The sequence below is a fragment of the Monomorium pharaonis genome, chromosome 6 (assembly GCF_013373865.1).
Source record: "Monomorium pharaonis isolate MP-MQ-018 chromosome 6, ASM1337386v2, whole genome shotgun sequence".
NCBI classification, from domain to species: Eukaryota; Metazoa; Arthropoda; class Insecta; order Hymenoptera; family Formicidae; genus Monomorium; species Monomorium pharaonis.
The window spans coordinates 15,019,538-15,035,372 of record NC_050472.1 but is presented as its reverse complement, the minus strand read 5'-3'; the positions used below and the strand labels follow the sequence as shown (position 1 = coordinate 15,035,372).

General features: G+C 32.3%; 1 protein-coding gene and 1 long non-coding RNA gene across 3 annotated transcripts in view; one reads left to right on the top strand and one right to left on the bottom strand.

Moving 5' to 3' along the window:
* Positions 1–3,059: 3,059 nt before the first annotated feature.
* LOC118645947 lies at positions 3,060–4,120 on the bottom strand. Its single transcript, XR_004963585.1, has 2 exons — positions 3,765–4,120; positions 3,060–3,674 (listed from the first exon to the last, which is right to left on the bottom strand). It is a non-coding gene; the product is annotated as an uncharacterized LOC118645947 (long non-coding RNA).
* A 1,911-nt stretch (positions 4,121–6,031) lies between these two features.
* Positions 6,032–15,835, top strand: part of LOC105840031 — a 34,686-nt gene continuing 24,882 nt past the window's right edge. Inside the window, exons 1-2 of one of the 2 annotated variants that reach the window (XM_036287985.1) lie at positions 6,032–6,248; positions 14,102–14,146. In XM_036287985.1, coding sequence (XP_036143878.1) covers positions 6,188–6,248; positions 14,102–14,146 — 106 coding nt within the window. In that variant the 5' untranslated portion in view covers positions 6,032–6,187. The remainder of the gene's footprint in view (positions 6,249–14,101; positions 14,147–15,835) is intronic. The other variant, XM_036287986.1, reaches the window with a different exon arrangement.

Here is a 15,835-nt window from a genome sequence, read left to right as displayed (position 1 = left end):
TCTTCATTCGCATAGGCGTACGCGACACGTCCGACACCCCGACGTCACCACCGACCACCGGTCCCGTCTCAACACGACGCGCAGGATCTCCCCGTTGCATTGCGCGTAACATCGCGATCTCTCGGCGAGCCAACTCAAGCTCTCGTTCAGCGAGCTCCTTCTCTCTTCTATAAAGATCTATCTCTCGACGTTGCGACGCGTTCTCATATTCGACATCCTCGCCATCGGAATCCACGTCGCAACCGCTCCGTTCGGTCATCCACGAACCTGCAGGATCAGCCTCCATCAAGCGAGCAACGAGATCACTTTTGGCTCCCGTCACGGCCAATCCGCGTTTTTTTAATTTCTCCTTTAGCTCGGTCACCGTAAAAGCGTTAGGATCAGACATTTCAAATTATATTATCGTTCGTCTCAACCGATTACCGCGCCGTATGTCTCTCGCTTGGTCGTCACGCACACGCCGCGTGCACAGTCGCGCCGCTCGCAACCGCTCTCCTCGTCGTCGCTTAACTCACCGGGGTCACCGTCGTCCGCACGTATGCGTTGCCCGTCTTGCAACTCACCGTGCACCCCGTGAATCAGCCGTCGTCTTCTTATGCCTCGCAAGGCCCTCAGCCGCACGTCTCTCTCGCCGCGTGACCACTTCGCTCCGAAACTCTGATCGCTCCAACTCCTCGCTGGTCTCCTTCGCAGATTTCTCACTTTATCTTCGCCAATTTCCACCGATCCCGGCTGAGCCCCCAATTTGTAGTGTTTTGCGATATTAATCAATTTTATTTCATGATAACAGAGTACATACAAAAGTTTGGTCTCGACGGAACCGTTGCGAGATTCAAAAAAGATGTTAGCACGAGCGAAAGACGCAAAACAAAATGTATTATTACTTCGACGGCGCGATCTGTTCTCTCCTCCGTTTCTTATCTCTCACCAAGTCTTACACACAGCCGAATTTTCCCACCATCCGACTACCAGTGCCGTCACAAAATTTGGTCCCCACAATTGTAATAATCAATCAAATTATTTATAATATTTATATCGTACTTTTTAGATTACCTACTACAAACTCATGGAACTCGCAACTTGCTCGTGATGTTGATTTGGCTGTACCAGACCATAGACATAGGGTGCGTTCGGGGAGACACTATTAACGCTACAAACGCTAACGCTATCTGAACTGTTCGTGGAGCCAATAGCGTGGTAGTGATAGCGAGTTCCGTGAACAGCTATAGCGTAGCAAACGCTGTTGGGCAGTTGATTAGCCACTGCCAGCAATATTAACAAAATGTTTATATATATATTAATAATTATTTATGTTAACTATGTTACTTAGTATATTTATTATTATTTTTCTTTATATATATATATAATACTTATTTGTTTATATTTATTTTATATTCAATATTTTAATAATTATAAAATGATTATTAAACAATTAAATTTTTCAATGAAAATTGAAATTATTGAAGTTCACAAAATAAAAATTATTAAAATTATTTACGATCTTATTAAATAAATTTTTTAATTTTTAAATAAATTAAATAATTAATAAGTCCTATATATTACTCTTTAATTAAAATTATTTTATATGTAATAAAATAAAATAATTTAAACAATTTCCTATAAATTTTTATTTTGTTCCATTTTTCTATCTCAATTCAAAATCAAATTAATTATTAATTTATATTTATTTTACATAATAATATTATATGTTTGAAGCTTATGCCTAATATAATTTTTTTATGTAAATTTATGTTCTTTTGCATTATGTCATATACTGTCGCTCTTGAATTGCATTATTTAAACTAAAATTTTAAAATAATATATGATTACGTTATCAATTTAATTGATAATAATGATACTTAAGTCGTTTACATATTTGCAATTGGTACAGAAAAGGATTGCATTTCAAGACAAACAGTACATGCAGTCTAATGAATCAAAATAGTATATATTATTATATACATATTTTGATGAAAAATAATATTAAACTCAAAGATCCAGTCTTGATCACCTTGATAGAAATATATTAATGAAATATTTCACAAAAACTTTTTTATTTGATCCCTTTTTATTATTTATTAAGATTTATTAAAATGCATTAAAATTCATTAAAATTTATTAAAAATTAATATTTAACATTTATTGAAATTTATAAAATTTATTTATATAATAAATAACAATGTAATAAAATAAATTTTATGAATTTTAAGAAATTTTAACAAATTTAAATGAGTATATATTAAAGAATTTTAATATATTTTAATAAATTTAATAAATTTTAATGAAACAGATCTCCTCTCTCTCTCTCTCTCTCTCTCTCTCTCTCTCTCTCTCTCTCTCTCTCTCTCTCTCTCAATGAAGAGAGATTTTTAATTAAATATTTTCATTAAGACATATAAACAATTTCTTATTTTCTTCTTTCAAGATTACGCATAAATTTTCTCTAACCTTAAAAGAGAGATAGCACGTGATGTTTAAACAGACAATGGTGGGGATTGAGCCAAACGCTATCCATGGTTATTCTCATTTCGCTCACTTCTATTACTATCTCTTTCGTTCTTAATGATCTCTCGCTCGCTCCTTTTACTGTTTCGCTCGTTCTTATTGAATGTCTCGTTCGCTCTTGTATTTTCTCGCTCGCACACATACGAAAAATCAATAACTCTGTTACCGTCATTTCGTCCACATAGCACGGAACACAACCAGGTAGCACGGACGCACACCAAACGAACGATTTTATTGACAGGGTCGAAAAGTGGATGTGGTACGTAGTTTTACATCCACGTTTGGCGCTGATGCTACATCCACATTTCGGTCGCACGAAAAAGGCCGCGGTGGCCGCTCTCAGGCTTCTCTCTGCTGGTACATACTACTAGTTTACACCAGGGGCTGTAATCTCCCATGCTTTTTTCGTGAACAAGGTTTGTGGCGCCGCCGCTGCAAGCGAACCAGCCGAACCGAACTAAAATGCAATATGGCCGCTCTTTCCCCTTTCACCTCACTCCCCTTCCCATCCATTGACCCGTACGTACACACATGCACATACATACACATTTAAATTAATATTTAATAAATTTTTTTAATTTATTTATTTTATGGAACCATTACATGTTTTTATAATAGAATTACATTCTATGTGACAGAGCACCTTATTCTCTAAATCACGTTGTTTCTCCTCCAATACAATTTTCTTGCTTTCTTACGCTACAACATACTGGAAAGTAGTTTGCATTCAAGTGATTTGTCTTGACACCCATTAGCTTCGACAAACGATGACCATTATGACCAAAGTTCAACTGATTGTAGCCTCTTTCTTACGTTCATGTGGAATCAGCTGCTTCTTCGTAACTTAGGCTGCGTTCCGATATTCACTGCCAGTACTGAAAATCTATAGTTTACGTCACATATACTGTAAATTTTCAGTACTGACAATTAATATCGGAACGCAGCCTTAACCTGTTGCAAGTTGCGAAGAAGCAGCTGATTCCACGTGGACGTAAGAAAGAGCCTACAATCAGTTGAACTTAGGTCATCGTTTGTCGAAGCTAAGTAATGTGATCACAGATTGCTTTTTCTTGGTTATAATTGTAGCTCCCTCATCTAACTCCTCTGACAGCATCTTTATTCTATATGGTGTCGAAGGCTGGTGTACAAATTGGAACAGCTACTGGTGTCTAAAAAAAAACAGTTTCTTTATACCATACCACAAATTAAATCGCAGCGAGAAAAAAGCTGTTTCTGTAAGCGGAATTGCGATTACATACCATCAGTTTCAAATTATTCCGTTCGTAAGAAATAACCTCCTTCTTCGCTCGTAAGCTTTGCTTCACTTTACTTTGCTTGTTGAACGAAACTCATTACTACTGTCATGTTGATTTTAAACGGCCATATTGCATTTTAGTTCGGTTCGGCTGGTTCGCTTGCAGCGGCGGCGCCACAAACGCTGATCACGAAAAATACATAAGAGATTATATGCCCTGGTTTACACAGAGCACTTTATACCTTCTCTATAGCCTAATTTACACCGAGCACTTGGTACGCGTATCAAATAGTAAATAACTAGTGAATGTGTTTAATCATTGGCTGATCAGCTTAAATTCACTACTTGATACGCGTACCAAGTGTTCGGTGTAAACTAGAGCTATGGCTTAGTTTACATCGTCAAAGGCTTAGTTTACATCGTGCATTTGATACGCGTATCAGGTACCATATTCGTATCAAATTCGTACTAAATATTTAGTACGCACGATGTAAACGCTGCCGGATCAATTTGGTACGAGCGTATCAAGTAGGAGTATCGTACTAAACTGATACGCGTATTAAGTGATACAAATGTCGATGTAAACGCATAAAACGCATTTTAGAGAGAATTTAGCAATTGAGCATAACCTCAGTGCTAAAATCTAAAAACCGGTGTGAAAATGTCTTAGTAGGAGATATCAACATGAATTAAATTTGTATTATATTTTTCACAGTACATGCTTAGTACATTCGATGTAAACGCGCCCGTACTAAGGCTTTGGTGCGCACCAAACTTAACACGCGTACTAAGGTTTTGACGATGTAAACTAAGCCAAAACCTTAGTATGCGTATTAAGTTTGGTGCGCACCAAAGCCTTAGTACGGGCGCGTTTACATCAAATGTACTAAGCATGTACTGTGAAAAATATAATACAAATTTAATTCATGTTGATGTCTCCTACTAAGACATTTTCACACCGGTTTTTAGATTTTAGCATTGAGGTTATGCTCAATTGCTAAATTCTCTCTAAAATGCGTTTTATGCGTTTACATCGACATTTGTATCACTTGGTACGCGTATCAGTTTAGTACGATATTCCTACTTGATACGCTCGTACCAAATTATCCGGCAGCGTTTACATCGTGCGTACTAAATATTTAGTACGAATTTGATACGAATATGGTACCTGATACGCGTATCAAATGCACGATGTAAACTAAGCCTATGATAGAATCGCAAGTCATAAGAAATCGCCAATCATATTCAATTATTCTTCTTTAAATTTAAATGTGATTTTAGAGCCACCGCACAAGCTTTTTCGTAACACGTTACGTTACGTTAAGTGCTCCATAAACCTAAGTTCGTACTTAAAATTAAACTTACATCAACGCACAAAGAAACTTTTAACGTAAGTTCTTAAGTTCTTACGTTAAGGATTTCTTTGTGCGTTGATTTAAGTTAAATTTTAAGTACAACTTAAGTTCGTATGGAGTACTTAACGTAACGTACCGCGTTATGGAAGAGTTTGTGCGGTGGCCCTAACAACTTCATAAAGTTTCTACCCAGCAAACACAAAGTTACATGTAACGTGCTTGTTAGTTGTAATTTCCCACTCAATAATATAATTGCAATATAACACACATGTTATATTACAATTACATTGTTGAGTGGGAAATTACAACTAACAGGTACGTTACATGTAACTTGGTGTTTGGTGGGTATCCTCTCTAGTATGATTAGTTTGTATTATGTAACAAAAACACGATTTAGATTAAAAATTAAATAAGTATATTTATTAGTACAGATCTAAAAAGCTTGAAAAAAGTTTACTTTCCTCATTTTTACCCCTTTAAAAAATATTGTTAATATAATAACAGAATTATAATAATAAACTTATAATAATAGACTTCGGATTTCAGCTATTATCTATAGCTAATTATCTTTTCCTTGCCGTTAATTTAGCTATTATCAGAGAGGAATCTGAGAGAGGCCACCGCGGCTTTTTTCGTGCGACCAATATTTGACTAGCATCAGCGCCAAACGTGGATGTAAAGCCCGTTCTACATTAATTGCAATCGCCAGTTGCAATTTGCAACACCCAATAAATGTCGAGCTTTAACTAGAAACTAAGCGCCTATTGGATGTCGCAAGTCGCAACTAGCTGCTTGCAATTAATGTAAAACAGACTTTACATCCATGTTTGGCACTGATGCTAGTCAAATATCGGTCGCACAAAAAAGATCGCGGTGGCCGCTCTTAGCTATCTTTTTTTCCAACTGTTGGCAACACTGGTGAACACTAGTGAACATGAGTGATGCTGACAAATGTGACAAGTGTGCTGAAGTGTACTATTAGAATATTAACGTCAATTTTCTTGATGAGTGTCAAATTGCAAAATACATAGAGTGAAAGTGATCGCGTGCTTCAATAACAGTAACGTACAGAATGCAAGCGTCGCGTTTTTATTATCATCTTATTTGGAGTATTTGGTGTTTCTGGTTACAAGGTGATAACCAAAGCATATTTGATTACACATACCTTTTTCTTTTTTTATTAGACCGCTCTACCATTCTTTTACTGTTCTATCTACTGACTCTATTTTCTGTGCTTTTAATGTCAACCTCTCTGTTCTTTTACAAATGTCAATTGTAATAGACAAGAATAGTGTCACTATTTTTAAGGTCACTTTAACTCCAATTAACTTTCATTAATGGTTAACTTAATCGTTATCAATAGGTGATTGAATTAATCACAGGAAAGTGACTCGTTACTTGTAATGAAGTTAGGGTTCCAATTAAAGCTTGTAATGCTCTTGAAATCATTTATTTTTGTTCCATTTAATTTATGTTCTATTTATTTAAAATCAACATTTTTAATGTTTGTGTGATTTACTTACTTGCTTTATTTGTTTATAATTGCTTACTATTCATGAAATAATAGTAATAGAATGGTAATAGAATAGTAATAGTAATAAAAAGAAATAAGCAAATAAATTAAATAAAGCAAGCAAGTAAATTACATGAACATTAAGAATATTAAGTGAATAGAGTGTTAAGTAAAAAGTAAAGTTTTAACTTTAATGACTATGTTTATACATCAGGTTTAATAACACCAGATTTATAAAACTGACTAATTACAGCTATTCCTTTGAAGAATGGAATGGTTAGGATTGGCTAGCTCTAGAAGCATAGATGTATTAAACCTGATGAAGACTGATGTGTAATGTCAATTTCTACATATATTGTGTTGTGTTATATATACTTTAATGTGTACACACACACAGACACACATGTACACACACAATATATATATGTATAAAATATACATACATATATATATATATATATATATATATATATATATTCTAAATTATTAATTTAGTTATTATATTAAAAATGTTTTGATTTAGAAATAACTATAATTTATTACAGAGAAAATAATGCAGCATATAACTGAATGTTTAATGTAATAAGTATTCAACTAATGTTTAAAATGTAAAATTTTTTCCATTTAAAACAAAAATGCATAAACATTACAAAAAATTAATAGAAAAGTAAGCAAAAGATAATGACTAAATAAACACAATATAATGAGCTCGGTAATGCAAAGCAACAAATTGTATGAAGAAACAGGTCAATACATCGAGCTAATATAATATTTTTAGTAAAAATGTGATTTATTGACTGATATAAAAACTAAACAAATCATGAATATAAGAAATTTAATACGCATTATAAATTAAAGAAACATTTTAACTCTACGGAGTCCTCATCAGTCTATGTTACAAATTATATAATATTGAATTAAGTACTGTCCTAATGTTAACGATGAATAAAACAATACATATGAAGCATTACAATATTGTTGGGAAAACCAGTCATAAAGTCTAAAAAAGTAAAATAGTAATTTTAGTCAATGGTATTAAATATTAGTGTAATTAATGGAAATGTGTTAAATTCTAAAAATTGGAAAAAGTTATATATATAACTATGGAGTATATGATATACAAAAAATAAAGTATATAAAATGATCAAACATACTTGCAGAAATTATAGTTGTCAAACCAGAGTAAAAGACCATTATAGGAACTAAGCGTCTGAACTATTCGACAGTTAACAGAGGTGTGAGCAGGCACATTATTCACTTTCACTTTTTAGACAGAATGTCAAATAGACAAAAATATGAATTGTCGAGAAACTCCGTATCTTTTTGCAAGTTGATACCGTTAACTTGTTCTTTGATGTGAATCATCTCTGAAATGAGTCTTTTATGATAGCGTGGTTCAGAATCTAAGATCCTGACATTATTTTAATCAAAAATATGATTTTTATTTAACATGTATTCTGTCACTACAGAATTTCTTGGCAATTTAAGTTTACAGTTATTTGCGTGTTTTTTTATTTGGGTTTTGAGCTGCCCTTTTGATCTGTCCTACATACGAAGCATTACAATTTCTTCTTCTTTAAAGACCTCGGGTGGATATCCGACTCAAAATAAGAGTCACAGTACCACACGTTAAAGGGTTAAAAACTTCGGACTGTCCCCTGGGGCAAGAGGGTCAGTCTTATAGTATCAAAGCAAAACTCCAAAATTCGATGAGCAGTTAAATATGATATAATAATAATAATCCTCAGATCAGCTCAGACTTGCCGTCAGTGATGGTGATGGAAAAAAAAAGGAGAGAGAGAGAGAGAATTCGACCATAAATATACATTTGAGTAATCAAAGTTTCAATTTGTTATCTGTAATAAATTTAATGATTAACTTAGCAATATTTTTCTTAAAATTACAGAGTAAATAATTCATTGAAAAGGGAGCTTGCAAGCCACATTTGAACAAGTTGCCAATAAAGATCATATCGTGCAACAAAGGGCAAAACCAAAAAATATGGTTCAAATCCTGCTCTGCTAAGCCGCATTCATACAGCAGAGAATCGCCCACTTCAATTTTAAAGAGAAAAGCTTTATATGCATACCCTGTGATAACTCTGTTAAGCAAAGAAATCTCCCTTCTTTTAAATTTACTTTTTCTTTTTTAAATATAAAATATTAATATCTGAAAGAGAGTTCATGTAATTATTACCAGCATTAATATTGATTTTTGTTAAATAATCAGAATCTATAGAAATGTAGTATTCTTTTAATGATACTAAAGCCTGTTTGAAATCGATCTTGTTTGATGGAATATTTGTTAAGAGATGCCACCTTAGCAGCCGTGTCAGCTGTTTTGTTCCCTAAAATGCCCTTATGGGCAGGGCACCAGGTAAATCTAATGAATTTATGTAACGAAGCATTACAATTAATGCAGCAGATTTTGTAGACGACATTATTTCTCGATTTAATATCAGTTTGGTCTTTCTGCAATCGGATGAACATGTTTAATTTGTTAAGACAATAAAAGCCAACAATGAACAAATTTTTATTAATAGCGTTAGATGTTTGATGTAAGGCAGTACAAAATATTTTTTGTTATTTTGTTGGCTTTCAGATGTGGGAAGATTGTTGAAAAGTTTTTTTAATCTTGAATTTATTTCTTTAAAAACAAGATCTAGAGGATATCCATTTTCAAGTAATATATTTATACAATTTTCGAGATTCTTCTGCCGAAGAAAAGAAGTATCCGACAACAAGATTGCTCTGTCAACTAAATCGTGCCTATTTTATGGCAAAGAGGGTGATGCGAAAAAAACGATAACTATCTCCCTGAAAATGTGTTTTTATGAAACCAGTCAATTTTTATCTTGTTGTCCTCAACTTTCAATAGAAGATCTAAAAAGCTAAGATTGCGGTTATTCTCTAGTTCAAAAGTGAATTGAAGTCTGTTATGTAAGTCTGTCATTAAATATGTTGTTGATTTCTGTTACTTTAGTCTTTGGTACAGTTAGTAAAATGTCGTCGACATAGCGATAATATATTGGAATTTCAATAAATACAATTTCGTTAATTACAAAGTATTTTAACGACAAACTTAAGAAGATTCTTAAATATAAGATTAAACTATAAATATTAGCCTTTTGTATTAAATTATTGACTGCTGTGCGCCTGCAAAAAACAATTGTCAGGAAGCATATTGGCAAGAAATAAAGGAGATAATATTGAGCTGGCAAATAAGATTTAATACAAATAAATTATAAATATTACAAATAAATACTTTAATACAAATAAATATTTTACTACAAAAACTTGGCGCTGCTAAACTGAATAATTTGCCAGCTTTTTCTTTTTCTTTTGTATGTGCATCTAAATGTGTGTGTGTGTGTGTGTGTGTGTGTGTTTAGTATATAACTTAGTTTATAAGGAAGCGATTTATTTAAGTTTAGTATATAAACTTAGTTTATGAGGAAGCGATTTATCTTTAAGGAAGCGGTTAATATCTGTCCGTTATGCGTGCGTACGTTAGAAATCCCTTTCTCTCTCTTTCTCTCTCTCTCTCTCTCTTTCATGAGTGCGTGTGTTATATATATTTTAGTATGTAAGTTAGATTGTAAGAAAATTATTTTGTATTAAAGCAAATTATTCGGTTTAGCAGCGCTAAGTTTTTGTAGTAAATTATTTATTTGTATTAAAGTATTTATTTGTAATATTGATAATTTATTTGTATTAAAACTTATTTGCCAGCTCAATATTATCTCCTTTATTTCTTGCCAATATGCTTCCTGACAATTGTTTTTTGCAGGCGCACAGCAGCCTCGTATCGGCGCACAGCAGTCAATAATTTAATACAAAAGGCTAATATTTATAGTTTAATCTTACATTTAAGAATTTTCTTAAGTTTGTCGTTAAAATACTTTGTAATTAACGAAATTGTATCTAAAGACAAACTTAAAACAATCAAACTAATATTCTCATTTTATAGTATTAAATCTAAAAAACTATTTTGTATTATAAAAACTAGCTAAAGAATAGTAATAATGTTTTAGTTTCTATAAAAATATTTGTTTTTATAATTGGCGCAAAATATTTAGATATCACTATTTTTGTAGAGAAGTTAATTTGTGTGTGAGTATAAATTTTAAAAATTTCAGGAATATATATTACTTAGGTTAAATTTAACATACTTAGTATATAATACTTAGGTTGAACCATTCAAAAGTATATACCACTTAGGTTGAATTTGATTAAAAGTTTTATCTTAAATTTGTTATTTTTTCCATATATTACTTAGGTTGATCCAATAATTTTTTTGTTTAAAGGAAAAACCAAACACTTGGCACCTTTTTTTACTTTTTTTAAAAAGGTAATTTTGTTGGGATATCACGCATTTTGTAGTATTTATAGACCACTTAGATTGAATTTAATGCATGTATCACTTAGATTGAATTTAATCAAAAATATCTTATTTGATACATAAGTAAATTAATTTTTTCTATTCCATATATCACTTAGGTTGAATTTGATCAAAAGTTTTATCTTGAATTTTGTAAATTTTTTGTTAAAGAAAAACCACACACTTGTAAAACTTAAACCTTTGACAAAAGCGCAAAAAAGTTATGTTTCAGAATTTCTGTGGATACTGAAAATCTATAGTTGTATATGGAACGGAGGAAACTACTTGATGTTCATGATAAGAGGCTAAAATATCTATAATTCTATTCTAAGGTTGACAACATTCAGGAGTAGTATGGGAGAAGCGTGCACTGCAGAACCACGATTATGACAGAACAGATGGGTGCGTTGATGGAGATGACAGGTCAGTAAGACGGAGGTTAGTGCTAAATATTTTTTTAGAATCTGTACGAGTTACTATAAACTGACTTTGCTGTTTAACCCTGGCTACTTTTATTATCTAAAGATTATCTTTTTCATAAAATTATGTTGTGACTTTAACACGTGTTGGCTTTAATAATTAAATTAATTAATAAATGCAGCCAGAGTTAAACAGCAAAGTCAGTTTACATTATTGTATAGATCCTAAATTAATAATCTCAGTTAAATTAATAATCTAGAGTTATTAGAAATTAATCTTCTTATTGATTCTTTCAGAGTTTATTTTTATATAAACCATTAATCAATCTTGCAGAGGTGGTTTTGGACAAGGAGTAGCAAATATTCCCCATACAATCCACAATCTTCGGGAATAGATGTTGCTTCTGGTATCATAGGTAGTTCAGATTAAATTGGCATTCGATGGATATTGAAGTATGTATTTGTGACTCTCACATGACAATCCTGTGCTCACTGGACAAAAAGCAGTCATCCAAGAAATTTCAATAATAAGAGATTGTGTGTTGATTCTGATTTTGATTGAATTAATTAAGATATTGCAATATCAATTTTAATAGTAAGAGATTGTGTTGATTCTGATTTTAACTGAATTAATTAAGATATTGCAATATTAATTTATATTCATCTTTTTAATTTTATTTTCCAAGAAAAAATAGAAATTGATATTGCAATATCTTTACTAAAAAATCAACACACAATCATTTACTGAAATTCCTCGGATGACTGCTTGTTGTCCTGCGAGTGCAGGATTGTCATGTGAAAGTCACAAATACATACTTCAATATCCGTTGTATGCCAATCTGATCTGAGCTACCTATGATACCAGAAGCAACATCTATTCCCGAAGATTGTGGATTGTATAGGGAATATTTGCTACTCCTTGTCCAAAACCACCTCTGCAAGATTGATTAATGGTTTATATTGAAATAAACTCTGAAAGAATCAATAAGAAGATTAATTTCTAATAACTCTAAATTATTAATTTAACTCAGATTATTAATTTAGGATCTGTACAATACAAGTTACTGTAAACTGACTTTGCTGTTTAACTCTGGCTGCATTTATTAATTAATTTAATTATAATTTTATGAAAAAGATAATCTTTAGATAATAAATGTAGCCAGGGTTAAACAGCAAAGTCAGTTTATAGTAACTCATATTGTACAGATTCTAAAATATTTAGTACTAACCTCTGTCTTACTGACCTGTCATCTCCACGAGATTATTTTTGATTGATTTTTCAACGCACCCATCTGTTCTATCATATCATAATTCTGCCTTGCACACTTATCCCAGGCTACTCCTGAATGTTGTCAACCTTAGAATATACTTTAGCCTCTTACCATGAACATCAAATAGTTTCCTCCATTCCATACACAACTATAGATTTTTAGTACCAATAGCAATTCTGAAACATAACTTCTTTGTGCTTTAATTGATAATCGTGTCAATGGTAGAACGTCGTCGTTGGAGAACAGCTTCCTGCATCTTCGTCGACGACGTTCTACCATCGATCGAACCATCGACACAATTATCAATTAAAGCACAAAGAAATTATGTTTACACAATTTTACATCACACAACATCTCATCTATTTCATTGACACAAGTGTAAAATCTTAATGAATGATGATTAAATAACCAATGTAAAATTAAAAAAATTAATAATCAAAAAGTAAAATAGCTTTCGAATTTTACATTAGTGTCAGTGAGAGATGAGATGTTGTATGATGTAGAACAATTGTGTATTGGTTAAAAAAAACCTCCACTACACATGTCACACTTGACACGAGCTAACTCGTGGCCTGAGCAATCCATGTGACTCATTAATCATCAACACCAATATAAAATTAATTAATCAAAAAGTAAAATAGCTCTCAGATTTTACATTAGTGTCAATGAGAGATAAGATGTATGATAGAAGAATTGTGTTAAATGTTGCTGTAATTGTCAATCAATATTAATAAGTATTAATTAGATGTAACAAAATTTCAAATGAATGGTTTTATAATACTATTTTTATTCTTTACTTTACTAGTAATATATAATAATTGTTAATATCTTGGTGACAAAAGTAATACCGTTGTGATGGTGATAGTTCTTATTCTTACAACATTATCATGACAATTATAGCAATAATACACATTTTACATCACGCAACATCTTATTTACCTCATCGACACCACTGTAAAATCTGAGCTATGTTACTTTCTGATTAATTAATTTTACATTGCTGTCAATAATTATAATTGACAATTACAGCAATAAAAATACACAATTTTTTTACATCACACAACATCTCATCTATTTCATCGACACAAATGTAAAATCTTAATGAACTATGTTATTCTCTGATCAATTAATTTTACATTGGTGTCGATAATTAAATAGATGAGATGTTAAAAAATTAAGAGACACGGTCAATATAACCTCACACTATACATGTCTTTTTTTTTGGGGGGGGAGGTTTATTGTGTCTGATCTTATGCAGATATATGACACGTATGTCTCTTAGCTATGCAAGGTTGCTACCTCGTCTCCCTCTCTTTCTTTCTTATATAATTCTCCCTATTTTCTTAATAAATTCGTATATTATCTTGAGTGTGCTTAGTTCCTCTCTTTTTAACCAATTCCAGACGCTGTCCGGGCTGCTGGCTCCTACTTTGGGGGGTATTTTCAAGGTTAGTTTCGTCCGAAGACGAAAACTAGACGTGCTCGACCTCCCACGGGGATATGTGGTCATATGACGTCGTGAGGTGTAATATAATAACTCGCTCTCGAGATCGAATTTAAATTATTTTTCCTATTTTCTTGATAAACTTGTATATCACTCGTAGCTTCTTCCAGTCCTGCCTCTTAAGGATCTCCGTAATGCTCTCCACTCCATCTATGTCTTGTCGATATAACTGGATGCCCATATCTATTCTCTCAGAATCGTACCTATGGCACTGCCATAATAGGTGATCAAAATCTTCCGATTCAGCACCGCATTCACATCTTGAATTCAGTATATATTCCTTTCTTGCCAACGATGCATTCAAATTATAGTGATTAGCTCTTAATCTATTCATGAGTGTAACAAAGTATCTCTCGCTATCTAAACTATTGAACCATGGTTTTTTACTATCTTTATTAAAAAAATTATTATAGTAAAATACTCCTTTATTTCTAAATTCATTATTATTTCTAACTTGAGTAAAAGACCATGATTCTTCTTTATAAACTCTTTTCAGATCCCTTATGGGAATCTCTATTTCTGTGGAAGCCATTTCCTCCGCTCCCTGTTTAGCCAACATGTCTGCAATTTCATTGCCTGTCAGACCTCGATGTGAAGGGATCCAGACAAATATCATTTTCTTTTTATTTGTGATTTCTTTAAACCTAGAATGTAATCTTTTAATTTCAAGTATATATTTATTTTGGTAAACATCTAGTCTATTATTCTTAAGAGCTTGTAAAACCGATTTACAATCCGAGAAAATTATTACATTATCTCTATTTGTACATTTATACATGACTAGTTCTATCGCAGTCTTAATAGCAAATGCCTCCGCTGTGAATATGGAGCATTGCTTTGGTAAACTTACATAATATCCGTTATCGTGTTCTTCAAACAATAATCCGGCTCCTACAGAAGCAAACTGGTCACCCCTTGATCCATCCGTATATGCAATCAACGAGTTTTCTGACATATTATATTTATTTTGAACTTCTCTAATTAAATTAATATCTTGATTATTATATCCTTTAATATCTATACTATTACTCGAGGTCTTAACAGGGTTATATATTTTAAAAGTTTCTCCAATTTCCTCCTCATAATCTATTCTATCTGTAATTTGTTTGTACGACATATTCCATAACTCGAAAGTATCCAATGGTAATCCTACTTTTTTTCTGTTTACCATAATATAATCCCATGCCGAGCTAATTATGCTTCTACTAGTAGCCGGATTTCTGTAATTTGCGTACATTTCTCTTTCCCTAAGTATACATAGACTATTTCTAATTGCGTTTTCTCCGTATTTAAATATCTTAATACAGAAATTTTTTCCTAACATCACTGCTCTATCTCTAATATACATTAATTTTGACTCCGCCATAATGACACCATTAGGAGTACTGCCGCGATATCCCAGTGCTGTCCTGATGCCCATAAATTGGCCTCTTTCTAATTTTAACTGGAGATTATAATTATTGGGTGCATATACAAATGATCCATAATCCATGATTGATCGTACTATACTTTTGTAAAGCATCAATGCAGTATTGACTTCTATGCCTCTGGAGATACCACAAAGATATCGCAGCAGTGAGTTAGCTTTATCTATTTTATTTCTAATTTCTGTTACCTGTTTATCAAAAGAGAG